Source organism: Mauremys mutica, chromosome 7, assembly GCF_020497125.1.
Source record: "Mauremys mutica isolate MM-2020 ecotype Southern chromosome 7, ASM2049712v1, whole genome shotgun sequence".
Classification (NCBI taxonomy): Eukaryota; Metazoa; Chordata; order Testudines; family Geoemydidae; genus Mauremys; species Mauremys mutica.
In genome coordinates this window covers 75,861,042-75,883,008 of record NC_059078.1, presented here as the reverse complement: position 1 = coordinate 75,883,008, position 21,967 = coordinate 75,861,042, and the positions used below count along the sequence as shown (strand labels likewise).

Below are 21,967 nucleotides of genomic sequence, written 5' to 3'. Positions count from 1 at the left end.
GCAGTGGCATCTGGGGACAGGGCAGCGTGCAGAGCCGTCTGGTCGTGCATTCACTTAGGAGCTGGAGGGAGGATATGCCGTTGCTTCCGGGAGTGGAGGGTGCGGCACCTGTGGACAGGGCAGTGCACAGAACCGCCTGGCCGCACCTCTGTGTAGGAGCCGGAAGGGGAACATGCTGCTGCTTCTGGGAGCTTCTTGAGGTAAGCGCTGCCCAGAGCCTGCACCCCTGACCTCCTCCTGTGCCCCAGCCGCTTGCAAGGGCGGCTTTAGGCATTTTGCCGCCCCAAGCACGGCAGGCAGGCTGCCTTCGGCGGCTTGCCTGTGGAGGGTCCGCTGGTCCCTGTGGGAGGTCCGCCAAAGCCGTGGGACCAGCGGACCCTCCGCAGGCATGCCGCCGAAGGCAGCCTGCCTGCCGCCCTCGCAGCGCCGGCAGAGCGCCCCCCGCGGCTTGCCGCCCCAAGCACGCGCTTGACGTGCTGGGGCCTGGAGCCGCCCCTTACCCCAGCCCTGATCCGCTCCTGCCCTCAGAACCCTTTGGTCCCAGCCCAGAGCACCTTCCTGCACCTGAAACTCCTCATCCTCAGCCCAGAGCCCAAACCCCCCTGCACCCGAACCCCCAGCTCAGAGCCCCCTCCCACACTCCAAACCCCTCAGCCCCTGCCCGGAGGGCCCCCCCACATCTTGAACCCCTCATTTCTGGCCTCACCCTGGAACCTGCACCCCCAGCCCAGAGCCTGTACCCCCTCCCACACCCCAACCCCTGCCTCAGCTCGGAGCCCCCTCCCATACTCTGAACCCCTCTGCTCTACCCCAGCCTGCAGCCCCCTCCTACACTCCAAACTCTTCATCCCTGGCCCCACCCCAGACAAGCCATGACATTGGGATAAGGAAAAAAGGAGGACGAGGATGACAAAAAGAAGTCATGCAGTTCTCTTGTGCGTGCATGGCTTTTTTTTTTTTTTTTATTCCTTACCATCTCTCACTATGGCTGCTACTCCAACAGACCATCTGAAATCATCTTATTTTTCTGGACCCCCACTTAGTGGTGGGACTGGATTCTCTTCCAAGCGCTGCCCATATGAGACATGACTTAGTATATTGTGCAGCTGTTCAATATGATCACGTATATGATCTTACCTGGCATTCTTGTGCATGTCTCTCCATGTGAGGGCTCAGTGTCCCTGCTGGGCTCCTGGGCTTGGCTTTTTACTGATTTGCGGGGGGACAAAGAATGGTGATACACTCCCTAGCGTACCTCACTTGTGGTGCCAACATGAGCGGTCACTGTAGATCTTCATAACATGATCCTTCCTCTCCTTTCTTATTTGAATTAATGAGCAGTTTCCAATGTTGATATTTAAAGGATTATCATTGGCATCTGAATGCTTATTAAAATGAATGGGGCAGATGTGACAGTCTGTGCAGATTACATCATTCAGCATTTCCCATGCTGCAAATGCAGGGAAAAGTCAGTGCATTGGTTACACTTGTTTCACGTTTTTGAGGCTATCTCAGCAGTCACAACGCTAGAGACTTTTTTTTTTAAATGCTTTGATTCTGGAGAACATTAAAAAGGTGCCAATATGTCATGCACCTGTGTACCAGTGCAATCCAAGCCCTGATCCCACTGAGACAAATCCCATAGTCATCTCTGACCCCTTTATTCCCATTGTGATTTTCCTTGTAGCTGACACATTACCTGACCAACCTTATATTCTTTAGCCACCTAGGGCAGATTATTTTTCACCACAGACTCTAAACCCTACTTTGAACTGAACTTGAAAGTGAGATAAACGAGATTATTAGTAAGAAGACTTTGCACTGCAAGGCCAATGGAACTTTAGTTCAGTCTTATCTTTGTTTAAACTGAAGATGGGAAAGGCCTGGAAGTAATAGTGAAATGAACAAAAAATAAAAGCACTGCCACCCTTTACAACTGCAGGGGAAATTCTAATTTATTAATTTATTTATAAGGCACTAAACATACAGGGCCATATCCTCAGCTGGGTTCAATCTGCATAGCTCCTTTTAAATATAATGGAACTACTCAAGTTAATAACTGTCATCCTGAGTAAAGGGGTTCACAATCTGGCTCTTACATATTGCCATCACAGAATATCAAACCAAAGATTCAAGTGCAATAACATATTGGCATTTTCACAAAATTTATTGAATGAGAACAATTAAGCTTTATATACACTACATGAATCTATTCCTATTATCTCTTTTGGTACATTTCCACCAGCCTTTTATTTACCAATTGAACATATGAGTGACCACACTGGGTCAGACCAAAGGTCCATCTAGCCCAGTATCCTGTCTTCCGACAGTGGCAAATGCCAGGTGCCCCAAAGGGAATGAACAGAACAGGTAATCATCAAATGATCCATCATCCCCTGTCGCCCATTCCCAGCTTCTGGCAAACAGAGGCTAGGGATATCATTCTGTGTTATAGATATATATTGAAACTATCATCTGAGGTGGAATTGTAGTCATTTTTTTTCTAAATAGGGAAATAATCCTTCTGAATCAATATTGGAGCTGAGATTTTTTTTTCAGAGACTTAAAGGGAGTTAGGCACCTTACTCACATTACATTTCAGCTTGAGTCAGACCCCTTTGAAGGTTTCAGTCTTATGTGTGATGATTAATGTACTAGCTTTAGTGGATGCAGAGACACACAGGTAACTTGTAAATTCATTTAATGGTGTTTAGCATCTATCTGTTTAAAACTATAGATATTTAAAACTGCCTTGAATATTGTGTTAGGCAGATCACACATTTTTTCAAATGCTTATAAATGACATTGGCATAGTGGGTTAAAATGAGAATATGTCTTATTGTGAGGGCTGGAGAAAAACTTATTAATGTGCTCTACCAGATTTGATATGATTTAGTTGCAGTGTATTGCAAATGCAAAACTTGCTGATGCAGCTAGTTGTGTTTTAATAGATCATTGACCCGTCAGTCAGACTCTGACCACTTCAGCGATAAGAAGCTATGTTTCCATTGGTCTCTGAGTACAGCACCCTTCTGCAAATTGAGAAATGGTGTAATCATTAACAGGAGTAATGGATGTGAGCATTCAGGTTTCAGCTAGTATCTCTGAGTTTCAAGTCCTATTATCTTTGTGTGATTAACTCTTTTTAAGCTATGTGTGCATGACCAAATGTGTTGTAAATAGGCATTAGTTCTATGACAGTGGTATGTCAGGTGGCTTTTTGATCATTTTAAAGGGCTGCAGTCTTAATAAGAAATTCTGATTTGTTTCTTTTTTTCAGATTTGTTTCTTTGAGTGCAAAACATGTAAAGACAGAGAAAGCACCGCGGTAATGAAACTATTGAAGTAAATAAGTGATAGAACTACCTACCAAAGAGAGCTGTTTTAAAGGGCCATCACCCACACTCAGATTTATAGAGATATTTTTCCAGAACCTCATTAAAATATTACATATTTTTCCATATGAATACTGATTATGAAGAGCTATTCAGTGTTGTCAAAGTTCAGTGCATTTGACCTAGTAAATCACTTGGGTATTGCCAAAGCATATTGCTTTATTGTGGCATCACCAGATGAATCGGGGAGTAGACCAAAGGCTGATAATGCTTCCTCTTAACCTTCCAAAGTTCAAAAGAACATAAGAGAAATCGCAGTGCAGAAAGCTTGAAATGAGGGGAATTAATTTCTTTACCTTGCACAATAATTTCTGTAACCTCTCCTCCTTAATTTTGTGTTTGTGATGTAATTTATTTACTGCAGAAAAAGTATGCGGATACAAGGTTCATGTAGTATAGAGGTAGATGTTAGTGTAAATTGAGGCTAAAAAGTTATGCTTTCATACAGGAGAATACCTGAAATGCATGTAGATATTTTGCTTTATCAGCAAAGATGAGAGAAAAAGAAATGGAGAAGAAATATGACAGTTTAATGAGAAGTTGCTAAAGCATTCCATCCATTAATGAGAATTTGCCAGCCCATATTGGAGATTTCTGATGTTTTGAAAACTGCTCTGTCATTTAATAAGAATCAGACATCTTAAAATCAATGCTATATGTTTACATTGCTGTATGCAGAATGTATGCAAAATTTATTCTGAATACATTTTCATGTACCAAAAAATTGTTTCAAAATAGATGACTTGCTAAGTAAATGACGTCTTCATGCAAATAACATTTTGTTTCTATATTAAAAGTTGACAAAAATCATCAGATTGCAGTCTCATTTAATCCACTTCAGGGAAAGTATTTAATGTAATGTCATAAGGTGCCCCCAGGCCTAGTACCTGTACGGTATTACACCCTGCCAACAATTCCCAGTATACTTCACTTCTTTTATCTCAGGTATCCCAAACCCTATAAATACACACTTATGAACAGCAAGTACAATTACTTAAAACAAAACATGGAGCTATTTAACCCACAGCAAACAAAAAAGGAAAAAATCATATTGTTATAAACCTCATCCTCCCTTCCCCATGTTTATTTTTATCATTTATTTTGTTATGTCTAAATTGTAAGTTTTTTGGGGATAAGAACCATGTCTCCTTTTTTCCCCTAAAGTTCTATGGGTATGTGTACACTACCCACCGGATCGATCCAGTGGGGGTTGATTTATCGCGCCTAGTGTAGATGCGATAAATCGATCCCCGAGCCTTCTCCCGTCGACTCCTGTACTCCACCGCCACGAGAGGCACAGGCAGAGTTGACAGGGGGGAGCGGCAGCAGTCGACTCACTGCAGTGAAGACACGGTGGTGAGTAGGTCTAAGTATGTCGACTTCAGCTACTTTATTCACGTAGCTGAAGTTGCGTAACTTAGATCAATCCCCCCCCGCCCCCTCTCCCCCCTCTGTGTAGACCAGGCCTTAGACAACACTATGCAAAATCAAGAGAGAATGTTTCATCCAGTTGAATTTTCAGGGGAAATTTAGATTTAGATAGGTAGAGTGTAATTACCTACGTTAGAATCTGGTAAAATCCATGCTATGGAACCTTTAAAGACATGTCTGCCAGGACTTCAGTTTTACATCTAATCTAAAAAACCAATATATACTGGGATAAACGGCCATAAATACAGTTCATGTTCTCAAGTATTAACAGAAAGGAGCTAACTTTCAGCTTCTTTAGTTTTACCTTTTGCAGTTTTATTCTCATATGTTGATGCAGTTTTTTATGGAAACTAAAGATAGTAGTGCCTGGGAATTAAAAACAAATCTAGTTCCCATGTTTTTAATCATAGCCAAACTTACAAAATAAAAGAACTGCATATGTTTGACTGTAATTCTCCACCAATGTTTTTCCTTCAACAGTACAGTTAATTGATCAAGTCTCTGTGATTGTTGTTGAGCACAATCATCTTGCAGACAGAGTATGCATGAAACATGGTATTCAGCACACTGCTGGAAATAGTGTAAAACAACACCACATTTCTAAGATACATTTCTTTTTCATACTTGAAATTAATGCTGAAAATTATGTATTTATCCCTTTAATTAAAATGATTTTTCTGTTTCTCAGCTAAACACTGCAGGAAGCTGCACTAGACTGCCATGTGAATCCCTACAAAGTATTTACAGAAAACAGCAGCTGGCTTTTCTTTTTAACTATGATGACTTTACATTTTGGTGACATTTTTAAATGACAGTTTACCTTCAGATATGAATATGTGGTGAGATACGTCTTGCAGGGTTGATTTGTAAACAAGTCACTCTCTAAGCACAGTACCTGATCTAATAATCCCATCTCTCCAGAGACCAGATTATCCCACTGATGTCCTCATCAAGATTTGTCAAGAACTGGTGGACACAATTGTTCGGTGGACACTATCTCAAAATTACAATCCACTGGCCTATTTTTTCCTAGAAGCTTACCCTGCGGGAGGGTGAAACAGGTAAGAGACCTGAATAAGAGAACTTTGATTCATATACATCTTTTTCTCTTGAGGTAGATGACAGTATTGGAACTACAGTACAGTCTTTTCACCAAACAGAGGTATACAGTTTAGTTTCCACAGATATGACAGGAACATGTTTACATATTTCCTACATACAAAAATTTACAAAGATTTCAGAGACTTTGCACTTCAGGGACATACATTTTTGAAGCACAGCCTTTCTTTCCTTCTGTCTGTGCCTTTGATCCCATAAGGATTTAAAGGTTGTTTTCATCCTACTCTACAAGATATTAAATTTGTTATATTTAGAAGTCATCCTACTTAATGCTGCATCCAAAGATTAGGTTATAATCACAAGATAACTGATATCCCTTTTTGTCTCCTTAATGTTTCCTTGGTCTCTTTCAAGCTGAATTTACAGTTTGTCTACATCAGAAAATTATTCTGGAATAAGCTAGTAATAGTTATTCCGTGAAAACTTCTCCATGTAAACAAGCCCTAAGTCTTTTTTCAGGCTGCTCCATCTGCTTGGAACAACCTCCCTTTTCCCATGTGACAAGCATCTGCACCTTCTCCCAACTTTCCTTGGAAACCCATTTTGTTAGGCTTTCCATCACCAGTCACCTGTGATTATATTTGATCCCACCCTCTTGCCTTGTCTTTTAATTGTTTGTTTTGCAGCAGGACATTTTAGATTGAAAACTCTCAGAGTAAAGGACTTATCTAAGTTTGTGTTATTGTAAAATATTGGTCTCATCTATGACAATAAAGTAATTAATAAAATAAAAGAATCCTGGGGGCTGATAACACAGGAATATCCTATACAAGAGCTAAAAATTAAATTACTTCTTAATTTTTTTTCATACAGGTATCTAGAGCCAAGATACCTTAAGTGGAAATAAAAGTTCCAGGAAATAATAGTTTCACTATCACATCCGCCCCCCCCCCCCCAATATGCAGGTCTTAAATCCCTGAAAATTCTAGGACCAGATGGGTTAAATACTAGAAAGGACGCTAGAAATGGAAGCCTAAAGAGATCATTTTAAGACATCCTTGGGGGCACTGAATGAAGTAAAGACATAACTCAATATTTAGGAGGCTAAGGAGGAGCTAGGACATTGTCAACAGAAAATCTGACCTCAGGGGTAGATAAGATGATAGAGATATTCCTAAGGAAAGTGATCTTATAACATTTGAAGAAATTACATGATCAAATAGAAATCAGCAAGGTTTTCTAAAGTGTAAATTGTGTCTGACAAATCTGGTAGCTTTTTTTGGGGGTGAGGGGTGGGGAGGTGTTCTTAAGGCGTACTTGTCACTGCACACCACACTGGCTGACATACTTTATATATAAAAGAAGCAAGTACAGCAGAGAAGACCCAGATTTTGAGTCAGTCAGAAGTTGGTGAGGTGACCTGAAGCTGATAATAAGTGCAAAACATTTGGGGTCAGCAAGGAGAAAATAACAAGTGGCGTGCCATATGAATCTATACTGGGAGTACACATGCTGCACACACAGTGAATGACCTATAGGGCATGATCTGGTATCTCAGATTGCAGACAGAACTAAACTGAGTAGACCAACTGATATACAGGAAAGTATCTGATCAAAGAAGACTTAAAGAGAGGAAAATTACTGTAATTTTTACAGCAAGTGTGAGCTGTTCTACATTCCTAAGTGACTCCATCTCCTATCTCAAAGTGAGCATACCTTGAATTCCACTATGAGCACCCTGGCACTGATGTGCTATAGCTGTTTTTACAGATTCTCATGAACGTTTTTCCCCAGATATGGTGTCCTAGGGATGCATGAGCTCATAAATAAGGTAGAGGGACTCGAGGCTTCATTTGCTTCCCAGTTTGGACAAGAACACTTTGTCATAACTGAGAAAGAAGGCACTGCTATTTGGCAAACACACTTATCCTAAAGGAAATGGCTGGAAATACTATTTTCAGCATGTCTAATTTGAAGTGTGGGAGGGAAGACCATGTATAGGGGGCTTGGAATATCCTACTCTAAGGAAGTATCTGGAAAATGTCTGACATTCAGCGAAATCTGGCCCTGTCCAAAGGCAAAGCATCTGCTCTTCAGAAGTATTTTTATGAGACCCAAGGATAAGTCATTTTTGTAAGGGATGATTTAGCAGGGTTCAAAGGAAAGAGCTTATTAGAAGCAGGAAAATCATTTCAATCTCCCTTTCATTTCGGAGGTAGAATTCTAACAAGAGCCTCCTGGAAGTCCAGATACCTCTCTCTAGCTCAGTGATTGTCAAACTTTTGTACTGGTGACCCCTTTTACATAGCAAGCCTTTGAGTATGACCCACCCCCTTATAAGAACATAAGAAAGGCTGTACCGGGTCAGACCAAAGGTCCATCTAGCCCAGTATCTGTCTACCGACAGTGGCCAATGCCAGGTGCCCCAGAGGGAGTGAACCTAGCAGGCAATGATCAAGTGATCTCTCTCCTGCCATCCATCTCCATCCTCTGACGAACAGAGGCTAGGGACACCATTCTTACCCATCCTGGCTAATAGCCATTTATGGACTTAGCCACCATGAATTTATTCAGTCCCCTTTTAAACATTGTTATAGTCCTAGCCTTCACTACCTCCTCAGGTAAGGAGTTCCACAAGTTGACTGTGCGCTGCGTGAAGAAGAACGTCCTTTTATTTGTTTTAAACCTGCTGCCTATTAATTTCGTTTGGTGACCCCTAGTTCTTGTATTATGGGAATAAGTAAATAACTTTTCCTTATCCACTTTCTCAACATCACTCATGATTTTATATACCTCTATCATGTCCCCCCTTAGTCTTCTCTTTTCCAAGCTGAAGAGTCCTAGCCTCTTTAATCTTTCCTCGTATGGGACCCTCTCTAAACCCCTAATCATTTTAGTTGCCCTTTTCTGAACCTTTTCTAGTGCTAGAATATCTTTTTTGAGGTGAGGAGACCACATCTGTACACAGTATTCGAGATGTGGGCGTACCATGAATTTATATAATGGCAATAATATATTCTCAGTCTTATTCTCTATCCCTTTTTTAATGATTCCTAACATCCTGTTTGCTTTTTTGACCGCCTCTGCACACTGCGTGGACATCTTCAGAGAACTATCCACGATGACGCCAAGATCTTTTTCCTGACTCGTTGTAGCTAAATTAGCCCCCATCGTGTTGTATGTATAGTTGGGGTTATTTTTTCCAATGTGCATTACTTTACATTTATCCACATTAAATTTCATTTGCCATTTTGTTGCCCAATCACTTAGTTTTGTGAGATCTTTTTGAAGTTCTTCACAATCTGCTTTGGTCTTAACTATCTTGAGCAGTTTAGTATCATCTGCAAACTTTGCCACCTCACTGTTTACTCCTTTCTCCAGATCATTTATGAATAAATTGAATAGGATTGGTCCGAGGACTGACCCTTGGGGAACACCACTAGTTACTCCTCTCCATTCTGAAAATTTACCATTAATTCCTACCCTTTGTTCCCTGTCCTTTAACCAGTTCTCAATTTTTATAAAAATTAATTTTTATAAATTAAAAACACTTTTTAATATATTTAACACCATTATAAATGCTGGAGGCAAAGTGGGGTTTAAGGTGGAGGCTGACAGCTCGTGACCCCTCCACATAATAACCTCACGGCCTCCTGAGTGGTCCCGACCCCCAGTTTGAGAACCCCTGGTTGCTTATCTGTGCACCCTGTTGTCTTGGCTGGTACAATATGATGCTAATACATCAGGACTCCTGCTATTTGGGTCAGGAACTGGGGGCCTTGGAAAGCTGGTGCTTTTAATACTAAGGGAAAGGAATAACATTTTTCAACAGAAACACACCCTAGTAAATGGTATTGGAAATAGAAATCATAAAAGAAGATGCTGGTCTTCATTTTGACAGGATAGGTACTGCAGAAGGGAGGCATGAGTGTGCTACGATATTTTAAAGAGGATTAAAAGTATACAGGAAAAACTACAGCCTGCAACACAAAGGTGAAAATAATGAAAAGAAATGTATGGGCTAATACCTGGGACGTAGTAGTCATGGAGCATAAAAAGAGAATGAAGCTGTTACTCTGTGAACAAGCACAGTATAAATGGTGTCAATTGATCACAGTTAACTGAAGCAATTAATGCAAAACAAATTAACTAGATTAAAAAATTTAGTCACAATTAATCACAGTTTGAATCATACTGTTAAACAATAATAGAATACCATTTTAAATTTATCCTAAATATGGTTGGATTTTTTACATTTTCAAATATATTGATTTCAATTACAAAACAGAATACAAAATGTACAGTGCTCACTTTATGCTATTATTTTTATTACAAATATTTGCACTGTAAAAGAGATAAAAGAAATAGTATTTTTCAGTTCACCTCATACAAGTACTATAATGCAATCTCTACCATGAAAGTGCAACTTACAAATGTAGAATTAATTTTTATATAATTGCGCTCAAAAACAAAACAATGTAAAACTTTAGAGCCTACAAGTCCACTCAGTTCTACTTCTTGTTCAGCCAATCACTAAGATAAACAAGTTTGTACATTTATAGGTGATAATGCTGCCCGCTTCTTATTTACAATGCTACCTGAAAGTGAGAACAGGCATTTGCATGGTACTGTTGTAGCTGGTGTTGCCAGGAATTTACGTGCCCGATATGCTAAATATTTGTATGTTCTTCTTCGAGTGATTGCTCCTATGCATTCCAGTCAGGTGTGTACGCCGTGCGTGCACGGCATCTCGGAACATTTTTACCCTAGCAACTCCGGCGGGCCAGCTGGGCGCCCCCTGGAGTGGCGCCGCTATGGCGCTGAATATATACCCCAGCCGGCCCGTCCGCTCCTCAGTTCCTTCTTGCCGGCTATTCCGACAGTGGGGAAGGAGGGCAGGTCTGGAATGGATAGGAGCAACACATCTCGAAGAACAACAGTTACAACGGTGAGTAACCGTCTTTTCTTCTTCGAGTGATTGCTCCTATGCATTCCAGTTAGGTGATTCCCAAGCCTTACCTAGGCAGTGGGGTCGGAGTGAGACGTGGCAGAGTGCAAGACTACTGAGCCAAAGGCTGCATCGTCTCTGGACTGTTGCACCAATGCGTAGTGGGAAGCAAAGGTGTGAACGGAAGACCAGGTCGCCGCCCGACAGATGTCCTGAATGGGGACATGGGCCAGGAAGGCGGCAAATTTGTGCCCATATATCATGTGGGTGCAAACATTAACACTTGGAAGGATAACTGCCTGATTTGTAATCCAGCCAAATACATTATGATATAGACACATAATTTACAAATCAGATAGTTCTTCTTCGAGTGATTGCTCCTATGCATTCCAGTCAGGTGTGTGCGCCGCATGTGCACGGCATCTCGGAACATTTTTACCCTAGCAACTCCGGCGGGCCGGCTGGCGCCCCCTGGAGTGGCGCTGCTATGGCGCCTGTTATATACCCCAGCCGGCCCGTCCGCTCCTCAGTTCCTTCTTACCGCCCGTGACGGCCAGTTGGAACTGTGGAGTGCTCTCTGTCCTCCACCACCCTAGCTCTCGCTACTGTTCTCTGTATATAGTTCGTTTAGTACTTAGTGTAGATAGTTTTTGATAGTTAGTTAGTTAAGTTTTAGGATAAGGTTAAGGGGGGTATCCCCTCCCTTTCCTCCCCCGGTGCGGGCTCATGCCCAAGGCACCGGCCTTTAAGCCCTGCGCATCGTGCCAGAGGCCTATGCCAATCGGGGACCCGCACGACACCTGCCTTCGTTGCCTTGGCGAAGCTCACCGAACAGATAAGTGTTCTTTCTGTTCCGCCTTTAAGCCGCGAACTCGTAAGGAACGGGACATTCGTTTAAAACAACTCTTAATGGAGGCGTCGCTCCAGCCCCCGGCACCGTCCGCGCCGGCACCGAGAACTTCATCGGTGCAGAGCGCACCGGCGGCCCCGAGCTGCTCCGGCACCGTGCTCCGCAGCCTCAGACAGCGGCTCCGAAGACCCGGCACCGCTCGCTCTCGCCTTCTAAGAAGCGCAAGCTGGCGAAGGCGATCGCTAAGTCCCGCGCGGAGGACTCAGCAGCGATGACGATGGCGCTACCCGCGGCCCCCGCGGTAGCCGTGCACAAGACGTGCACCGGACCGTTGACTCCAGCACTGCAAGGGCCGTCGAGTCCGGCACCGCCACGCTCCCCGGCACCGACCGTGGTCGAGCCCCGGCTGCCTTCTACACCGGAGACTTTCTCCTCGGCGCGCGAGCTCATACAGCTCATAGAGGCACCGAGCCTGCGGCCCCCGGCACCGCCGGCGCGGGCTGTCATGTCGGCAGGAAAGCCGGCCATGATGACCCGGCCGCCATCCCCGGACAGACGGCACGGACGACGCTCCCGGTCCCGGTCACGTTCCCGGTCCCACCGCAGGTCACCGTCCCGTCGCTCGCGATCTCGGCACCGCTCGCCATCGCGGTACCGGTCGCCGTCTCGCCGTCGGTCGCAGTCCCGGAACCGTTCGTCATCGCGGTACCGGTCGCACTCCCGGCGTCACACCAGATCCCGATCGCCATCGCGTCGGCACCGATGGAGGTCTCCGTCCCGGCACCGTTCCCGGCACCGTGACTCGCGCAGCCGCTCCCGGCACCGCAGATCTGGATCCCAGTCGAGCTCCCGGCACCGGTCGAGCTCCCGGCACCGCAGCAGACGGTGGTCTCGGTCACCATCCCGGTACCGTGAAGACCGGCACCGATTCTCGGCACCGTCCGGGGCCGGACTGCCTCAGTCGACGGCGCAATCCATCAGCGCCTCGGCACCGCCATGGCCATCCCGCTCTGCATCGGTCGCCTCCGCGGCGGACAGCAATGCTCACCTACCGCCTACCCCCCACGGTCAACCTCAGGGGGCACAGCAGTGGGGATTCTGGGTGCCATGGGCCCAGTATGAAGCTCAGGGGGTGCCGTTGCCCCCAAGAGCCCCTGCTTCCGAGCGCAGGGCACCGGAGGCGACTGTTAGCCGGCCGCCTCCTTCACTTCCACGTGAGCCTGACCGCGAGGGGACCATGCAGCCCGACCCAGCCGACGAACAGTCCGCAGGTCCTTCGACGGAGGCCGCTGTCCAGGGCTTGTCCTCGTCGTCCTCCCCGGACGAGGCGGTGGCCGGAGCTTCCACCAAGGAGCCTCCGCCTATAGACCTGAAGGCTCACCAAGACCTGCTTCGCCGCGTGGCGACGGCTATGGCTCTTCCGGTGGCGGAGGTTCAGGAGGATGAGGACCTTATCACTAACGTCGTCGGAGCGGAGGCTCCAGTGCGAGTGGCGTTACCGTTTGTCCGGACAATACAGAAGAACGCCACCACACTCTGGCAGACGCCGGCGTCCATCCCTCCTACGGCTCGTGGGGTCGAGCGCAAATATTCAGTCCCCCCCACGGGCTACGAGTATCTTTATACTCACCCAACCCCGGACTCGTTGGTCGTCCAGTCGGTCAACGACAGGGAGAGGCACGGTCAACCTGCCCCTGCGCCTAAATCGAAGGACGTGTGACGGATGAACCTGTTAGGCCGCAAAATCTACTCGGCGGGCGGCCTGCAAATGCGCATCGCCAACCAGATGGTCCTCCTCGCCAGGTACGTCTTTGATATCATGACGTCCCTGGCGAAGTTTACAGAACTCCTGCCAACAGCCTCCCGCCAGGAGTTCTCAGCAATGTTGGACGAGGGAAAGAAATCGTCCAGGTCCTCCATCACGGCCGCCCTTGACGCCGCGGACTCAGGAGCTCGGACCTTGGCCTCCGGCGTGACGATGCATCGCATCTCCTGGCTGCAGTCCTCCACCCTGCCGCCGGAGGTGCAGTATACATTACAGGACCTGCCTTTTGACACTCAGGGTCTCTTATCTGAGAAGACTGATTCATGGATCCAAACCCTGAAGGACGGTCGCGTTGCCATCCACACCCTCGGGATGCACACGCCGGCTCCACAGCGCAGGCCCTTCCGACAGCAACCCCCCCGGTCCTTCCAGCAGCAACGCTACCGCCCGTATAATAGCAGGCGACCGGGCCCAAATCGCCGTCGTCCTTCCGGCAACAGGCGTAATCAGGGCCAGGCCTCTTCCAAGGCCCCTCAAGGGTCCAAGCAGGCCTTTTGATGGGACACACGAGGACGGCCCATCACTCTTCCTACCGGATCCTACCCTTCTCTTCCGCAACCGCCTCTCCTATTTCTTTTCGGCGTGGTCCCAAATAACAACGGACAACTGGGTGCTTCAAACAGTCCAGTCAGGATACCGCCTTCAATTTGTTTCACCCCCACCTTCCCACCCACCCTCCCGGTCCCTCTTCAGGGACCCCTCTCACGAGCAATTCCTCGTACAAGAGGTCCAGACTCTGTTGAGCGTGGGTGCCATAGAGGCAGTGCCTCAAGACAGGCGGGGCAGGGGATTCTATTCCCGATACTTTCTCATGCCCAAAGCGAAAGGAGGGCTATGTCCTATCCTGGACCTTCGCGAGCTGAACAAATACCTGCTCAAGCCCAAGTTTCGCATGGTCACCCTGGGGACCATCATTCCCTCTCTGGATCCGGGAGACTGGTTTGCCGCCCTCGACATGAAGGACGCCTACTTCCATGTCGCGATCTATCCCCCTCATCGACGTTACCTCTGTTTTGTGGTCAACAACGCCCACTACCAGTTCGCCGTGTTACCATTCGGGCTCGCTACCGCACCGAGGGTGTTTACCAAATGCATGGCGGTGGTGGCCGCAGCCCTCCGCCGTCGTCAGATACACGTCTACCCGTATCTCGACGACTGACTGGTTCGCGGACAGTCTCGACAGCTGGTAATGGGCCAGATGACAGAAATCCTGTCCCTCTTTCGGCGACTCGGTCTTCTCATCAACGCCGAGAAGTCCACTTTGATTCCGTCGCAGCGGGTGGAGTTCATTGGAGCGGTCCTCGACTCCTTGTTGGCCCGAGCCTGCCTACCGCAATCTCGACATCAGACGATGGTCTCCATCATCCAGGACCTCGTCACCTTCCCGACCACGACGGTGCGCTCCTGCCTCCGCCTCCTGGGCCACATGGTATCATGCACCTATGTCACCGCGTACGCGCGGCTCCACCTCCGCCCGTTCCAGTCTTGGCTCGCGTCAGTGTCCGGCCGCATCGAGATCACATCGACATGGTGGTCACGATCACCAGGCCGACCCTCGAGTCCCTCCGCTGGTGGCTTGACCCGGAGGTCGTGTGTGCGGGAGTCCCGTTCCACCCTCCTCGCCCGTCCGCCACTCTGACCACGGATGCCTCAGCGCTCGGTTGCGGAGCTCACCTGGGCGACCTTCACACCCAGGGCCTGTGGTCGCCCCAGGAGCTCGCTCTGCACATCAACGTCCGCGAGCTGCGAGCGATCCGTTTGGCCTGTCACACCTTCCGCACCCACCTGCAAGGCCACTGTGTGACAGTGTTCACGGATAATACATCAGCCATGTTCTACGTGAACAAACAGGGCGGAGCCCGCTCCTCCCTCCTCTGCAAGGAAGCGATGCTCCTGTGGCACTTCTGCGTGACCCACGAAATTCACCTGGAAGCGTCCTTTCTTCCGGGAGTGCAGAATACGCTGGCCGACCATCTCAGCAGGTCGTTCCTCTCCCACGAGTGGTCCCTCCGTCCCGATGTAGTACACACAATCTTCCAGAGGTGGGGGTTTCCCCAAGTAGACCTATTCGCGTCCAAGGAGAACAGGAAGTGCCACCTGTTTTGCTCGTTCCGGGGTCACTCGCCGGGCTCCCTGTCGGACGCCTTCCTGTATTCCTGGAAGGATCACCTCCTCTACGCCTTCCCTCCGTTCCCGCTCGTACACCGAGTGCTACAGAAGCTGCGGAGGGACAGAGCCCGCCTCATACTCGTAGCTCCCGCCTGGCCGAGGCAGCATTGGTACACCCTGCTGCTCGAGCTCTCCGTTCGGGATCCCGTCTCCCTTCCGTTGTGGCCGGACCTCATCACCCAGGACTTCGGCAGGCTCCGCCATCCGAACCTGCAGTCCCTCCATCTTACAGCTTGGTACCTGCATGGTTGACCCACGCAGAGAGGGACTGCTCGGCAGCAGTCCAGCACGTCCTGCTAGAGAGCAGAAAGCCTTCCACTCGCTCCACCTATCTGGCGAAATGGAAGCGGTTCGCGCTCTGGTGTGACCAACGAGGCCTCAATCCCTTCGTAGTCCCTGTCCCTACCATCCTGGACTACCTCTGGTACCTTAAGGAGCAAGGTCTTGCGGTCTCCTCCTTGAGGGTTCACCTGGCAGCAGTGTCCGCCTTTCGTCCAGCTGTGGAAGGTCGGTCCATCTTCTCCAACCAGATGGTTTCCTGCTTCCTTAAAGGCCTGGACCGCTTGTACCCGCCGGTGCGGCGTCCTGCCCCGACCTGGGATTTCAACCTCGTGCTGGCCAAGCTGATGGGTCCCCCCTTCGAGCCCTTGGCCACGTGCTCCCTGCTCTACCTCTCCTGGAAGACAGCCTTTCTCGTCGCCATTACATCAGCGAGACGAGTCTCTGAGCTCCGTGCTCTAACGGTGGGTCCACCCTTTACTGTCTTCCACGGGGACAAGGTGCAGCTTCGACCGCATCCGGCCTTCCTCCCTAAGGTGGTCTCGGCCTTCCACCTGAATCAGGAGATCTTCCTCCCGGTCTTCTTCCCGAAGCCGCATGCCTCGCCTCGGGAGCAACAGCTTCACACCCTCGACGTCCGCAGGGCGCTCGCTTTTTACATCGAGCGGACGAAGCCCTTCCGGCGTTCGACCCAGCTGTTTATAGCAGTCGCCGACCGCATGAAGGGCGAGCCGGTCTCCTCGCAGTGGATTTCCTCCTGGGTAACGGCATGTATCCGGACCTGCTACAAGCTTGCTCGCCTGCCACCATGCCGCCTCACTGCTCACTCGACGAGAGCGCACGCCTCGTCCGCCGCCTTCCTGGCCCATGTTCCCATCCAGGACATCTGTCGAGCGGCCACCTGGTCTTCCGTCCACACCTTCGCCTCCCACTACGCGTTGGTGCAGCAGTCTCGAGACGACGCAGCCTTCGGCTCCGCGGTATTACATTCCGCCACGTCTCACTCCGACCCCACCGCCTAGGTAAGGCTTGGGATTCACCTGACTGGAATGCATAGGAGCAATCACTCGAAGAAGAAGAGACGGTTACTCACCGTAGTAACTGTTGTTCTTCGAGATGTGTTGCTCCTATCCATTCCAGACCCGCCCTCCTTCCCCACTGTCGGAGTAGCCGGCAAGAAGGAACTGAGGAGCGGACGGGCCGGCTGGGGTATATAACAGGCGCCATAGCGGCGCCACTCCAGGGGGCGCCAGCCGGCCCGCCGGAGTTGCTAGGGTAAAAATGTTCCGAGATGCCGTGCACGCGCGGCGCGCACACCTGACTGGAATGGATAGGAGCAACACATCTCGAAGAACAACAGTTACTACGGTGAGTAACCGTCTCTTCCTTCAACCACCGTTCCAGAGGACATGCTTCCATGCTGAAAATGATCATTAAAAAATAACGTGTTAATTAAATTTCTGACTGAACTCCTTGGAGGAGAATTGTATGTATCCTGCTCTATGGCTTTACCCACATTCTGTCATATATTTCACATTATGGCAGTCTCGGATGATAATGCAGCATATGTTGTTAGATTTAAGAACACTTTCACTGCAGATTTGACAAAACGCAAAGAAGGTACCAATATGCAATTTCTAAAGATAGCTGCAGCACTCGATCCAAGGTTTAAGAATCTGAAGTGCCTTCCAATATCTCTGAGGGATGAGGTGTGGAACATGCTGTCAGAAGTCTTAAGAGAGCAACACTCTGATGCGGAACTACAGAACCCAAACCATCAAAAAAGAAAATCAACCTTCTGTGGTGGCATCTGACTCAGATGATGAAAATGAAGGTGCGTTGGTCCACACTGCTTTGGATCACTATTAAGTAGAACCCACCTGTTCTCAGTTTTAGGTGACGTAAATAAGCAGGCAGAATTGTCTCCCATAAATGTAAAAAAACTTGTTTGTCTTAGTGATTGGCTGAACAAGAAGTAGGACTGAATGGACTTCTAGGCTCTAAATTTTTACACTGTTTTATTTTTGAATGCTGTTACATTAAAAACTACGATCAGAGAACATTATTAAGGTTGAAAAGTCAAGCACTAAAAAGTTAGGGAACTCCAGAACTGAGGTTGCCTTTGCAGCCTTAATTCAGCCTCTTTATGTGTATGCATTATAATAAAGTCTTTAACTACATAATCACATACTATTTTTTTCCAGCTTCTGAAATAGCACAAGTCTCCGTGTCACAGAACTATTATACGGCCTTTCTCTGTTTCCTTTTATGAATTTTGTGAATGTGAAGTTTGTCATAGGGTTTGGTGACCCCTAATGGGCAATTAAGAAACTGACTGTATTAAATAAATGAAACTGATAAAGAAAAAAAATCATTTTTTTTATCGCAGTGTTTAAATGTTTTCCTCTCTTTTATCTGCAGCTGGATCAAATTTCTGAACTTCCTTCATGTGATTTTATGCTTGCGGCTTCAACAGGATTCACAGTTACATGACTTCCAAAACATTTAGACAGAAATAAGCAGATGTCTACACTTTCCTGAAATTCCATATTAGTCAGCTATCTTTGGGCAGTATCGGGATTACGGTATTATTCCAGCATACAGTTCAATTTGAAGACTCATAGCATAGATGAAAAATCTAAGAGTCCTTTTTTACACACTGTTTGTTTAAGATGGACACACTGTTGTTAATTTGGAGAAAAGACTAGTAACTTCCTAGGCAGTGTGTCATTACTTACATGAATAACAGCTGCTACTGAAACAATTACTCAGATATAGTGTGGGGTTTTTTTAGTGTGTATTGAAAAAGTATTAGAAATTCTGCAATAACATTACCTGCTTTGATAAAATAGTCATATAAGCAATGTCATTTTTATGTTAAAGTAGCAAGCTTTTCAATTTGAAAGTAATTTTTAAAACCAGATTTAACCCTTTTAATAACTTATTTATTTGAGAATTCCTCCTCTTCTCCTCCCTCCCCCCCCCCATAACATGAAATCAACTGGTAATCATGCAGTAAGAAATTTCTGATATAGGTATTTATTTCTGCCAATATAAAATGAAAGTGTAAATAACCAGTTCATGTTAAATTGTTTTAAGTAGAAGATGATGATGATATTTTAATCTTCACAGAAATAAAGGAGGTTTAGCTTCCTGGGAATTTGTTCAGGACTGTTCAGTTTTTCTTTGTTTGCACAGAAAATTTACATATGTTTCATAGTGACACGTATCAAAATGAAAAATGTAGCATAATTATCACTGTAGTTCTATATACAGCTGTATATAACTTGTTCCAATTTCTCTATATTATCAATCTGTGACTATTCAAAAATATAAAATGGTGGTATTTATAGCTTTAGCCAGTTAATTTATAAAACACTATATTTATCTGTATGAATTAATTATTTGAAAATTTAACATGACTGCCAGGAAAATAAGTTAATGAAGTTTTGTGGCATTTTATGTTAAAATTTGAAATTTTGTATTGCGCAAAATTATATTTTCTAAAAAAAAAAAAAATACAAAAAGCATGTCTGGAAGATCCCAAATCCATATTTTTTTGGGAGCACCCATCATTCCAACCTCACTGAAGATGTCAGAGGAACAGAGTTTTTCAGTAGCCACTACTGAAACATGGAAAGAACTCCACCTTTCATCTGACAAACATGCCTTCCATCTTTTTGCTGGAAAATGCAAAAGCATGGATCATGTGGAACATCCGGCACCAGACCCTAGAGACCCAACTGTTCACACAAAAGATCATTTCTCTGTGAACTCTGAAAAGGGGAGGTTTGGAGTGGCAGAAGATTATTTAACATCATGTGTACCTGTAGTTGGAGGGATGGAAACTCATGGCAGTACATGGAAGAGGACTGGTGATGTAGCTTCCTATGGTTATCAAATATCTGGAGATAGAGACACATGCAAAAATATGAGTCAAGTTGAATATCAGCAGCTTCCTCATATATTTACAAAAACAGATGGACAGTGTACAAAAACCTCAAATGACTGTTTTCCAAACCTCTCTGAAAAAGGTGTCAGCCATCTGGAAGATAAATGCTGTGATATTTCTGATTTGGTTTCCAGTACTAAAAAGATTAGCATAGATTTAAGGTCTATGGGAAAAGATGTTCCATCAGACAATCATAATGTCCATCATGAACATCTTAGTCAGTACCTGGAAATGTTTTTTCCCAAAATAGCAAAGGAGTCAAATACAAAAAAAACACTGCGTGATTGTTCAGACTTTGCGATATCAACAGACACTGAATTTCTTAGTATAATGACATCAAGTCAAGTTGCCATTCTTGCACAAAAGCACTTTAAAGAACAGAATAAAATGCAGAAAGAAGCCATGAAACTAAAGGGAATAGAAGCAGGAAAAAAATATAGAGAAAATAAAGTAGTTTTAAATGAATCTTTCCAGACTAATTTTGTTGTCGGAGAATGCACTAATGTGGCAGAGACTGACCAGCAACAAGAGTCTGCAAACTCCCTTGAACTTTTCAGTTCGGAGAGTGCTGGGAACATTATCTGTCTTGAGTCTACAAGAAGGGAAACAAGTTCTCAGGAAAATGCAGAGGACTCTCAAGAACTTGTCAGTGTTGCTGATGAACAACTGCTGAATGAGATCCATATTGAACCATTGAGCACAGGACTATTGTGCTCCCAACTAGATAATTATTATAAAAGCTCTTCTAAAAGAGCCCGAACATCTGAAGATGCCCTAAGTATTTCTTACTCTACACTTAAAACTCAGCAGACATCAAAGAGAGCTAAATTGGTTTGTTCTCCAACCAGTCCTGAAACAAAAGTGGCTCAAGAGATGTTGTCAAAGTATTGGAAACTTCAGAAGAATCCATTGCTACTTAAAAACTGCTGCTGCAAGAGCCAGAAGTACAGTGTTTTGGTCACAGTAGTACATCCTTGTCATGTCAAAGAAATACAAATAAAGTCAAGACCAAAATCTTCCTCTAAAGTTCCCATAGCAACTATTGTAGTTATTGACCAATCAGAAATAGAGAGGAAGGTTGTGCTGTGGCGGGCTGCTGCATTTTGGTCACTCACAGTGTTTCCTGGAGATATTGTACTACTTACAGGTAAAAACTCCATTTTTAATGTTTGCTCTTTAAAAATTTACCCTTTTAAAACGTTTTCTATATCTGACGTAGAATAATTTATGAAGAGAGACTTGCAATCATTAGTTTATTCACTGAAAATTATCTAAATTATCCTGCCACTTAAAAAGCAACAAATTGTGATTTATGGGAGCAGGAACTTTACATTAATATACAATACATATTGATTCTTTGATCTCCAGCATGCACCATGTAGAAGAGCAATATATTGACCTTGAGATATTGCAGTAGGTCAAGTTAAGTATATTCTGTGTATGTAATCTATCTAGCCAATGAGCATTTATAAAGCAGCTATCACTGGCATCTAGTTGCTGCACGTACATCATAGAAACATTGGGATCTCTCCAGAAGGAACAAGGTGTTCAGTGTTTTGCATTTTCATTTAATAGTTCTGCTTTTGAGATCCTTATTTGGATTTCTTCTGTTGTAGTTCTTTATCACTGGTAGTCATGTACCAAATGATTATAACTGTTTTGGCAAATCCCAGAAAGAGAAGCAGTCCTTGTCAGTTTTGGCCTATGCCATTAAGGGCTTTGTACATCAATATTATAAACTTGAATTGGATATTCAATGGATGGGGAGCCACTGTAGGTTGCAGAGCATTGGCTAAAATGCTCTGTTTGGTTCATCCAGCTCAGGACAAGTTAATTAAGATTGATGACCGCTCCTTATTATACTTGCTATCTCATGGAACTCTTTAGTTACACTAGGGATCAAATTCATCCCTGGTGTAAGAAGATGCAACCCAGGGGGAGCTACATCTGCTTAAGATATGGCTGGATTTGGCCAAAATAAAGCAAAAAAAGGAAGGAGGATGTGGAACTTTAGAACCGTCATCTTCCCCATCCAATCAACTTTACAATACATTTAAAA

General features: G+C 45.7%; 1 protein-coding gene and 1 long non-coding RNA gene across 2 annotated transcripts in view; both read left to right on the top strand.

Moving 5' to 3' along the window:
- Window positions 1–19,116, top strand: part of LOC123374972 — a 42,861-nt gene extending 23,745 nt beyond the window's left edge. The window contains exons 3-4 of the long non-coding RNA XR_006581272.1: window positions 5,748–5,887; window positions 18,378–19,116. This is a non-coding gene — a long non-coding RNA (uncharacterized LOC123374972). The remainder of the gene's footprint in view (window positions 1–5,747; window positions 5,888–18,377) is intronic.
- A 35-nt stretch (window positions 19,117–19,151) lies between these two features.
- SHLD2 (shieldin complex subunit 2) overlaps window positions 19,152–21,967 on the top strand; it is a 34,489-nt gene continuing 31,673 nt past the window's right edge. The window contains exon 1 of the mRNA XM_045025431.1: window positions 19,152–21,055. Within this exon, the coding sequence (XP_044881366.1) occupies window positions 19,486–21,055 (1,570 nt within the window). The 5' untranslated portion in view covers window positions 19,152–19,485. The remainder of the gene's footprint in view (window positions 21,056–21,967) is intronic.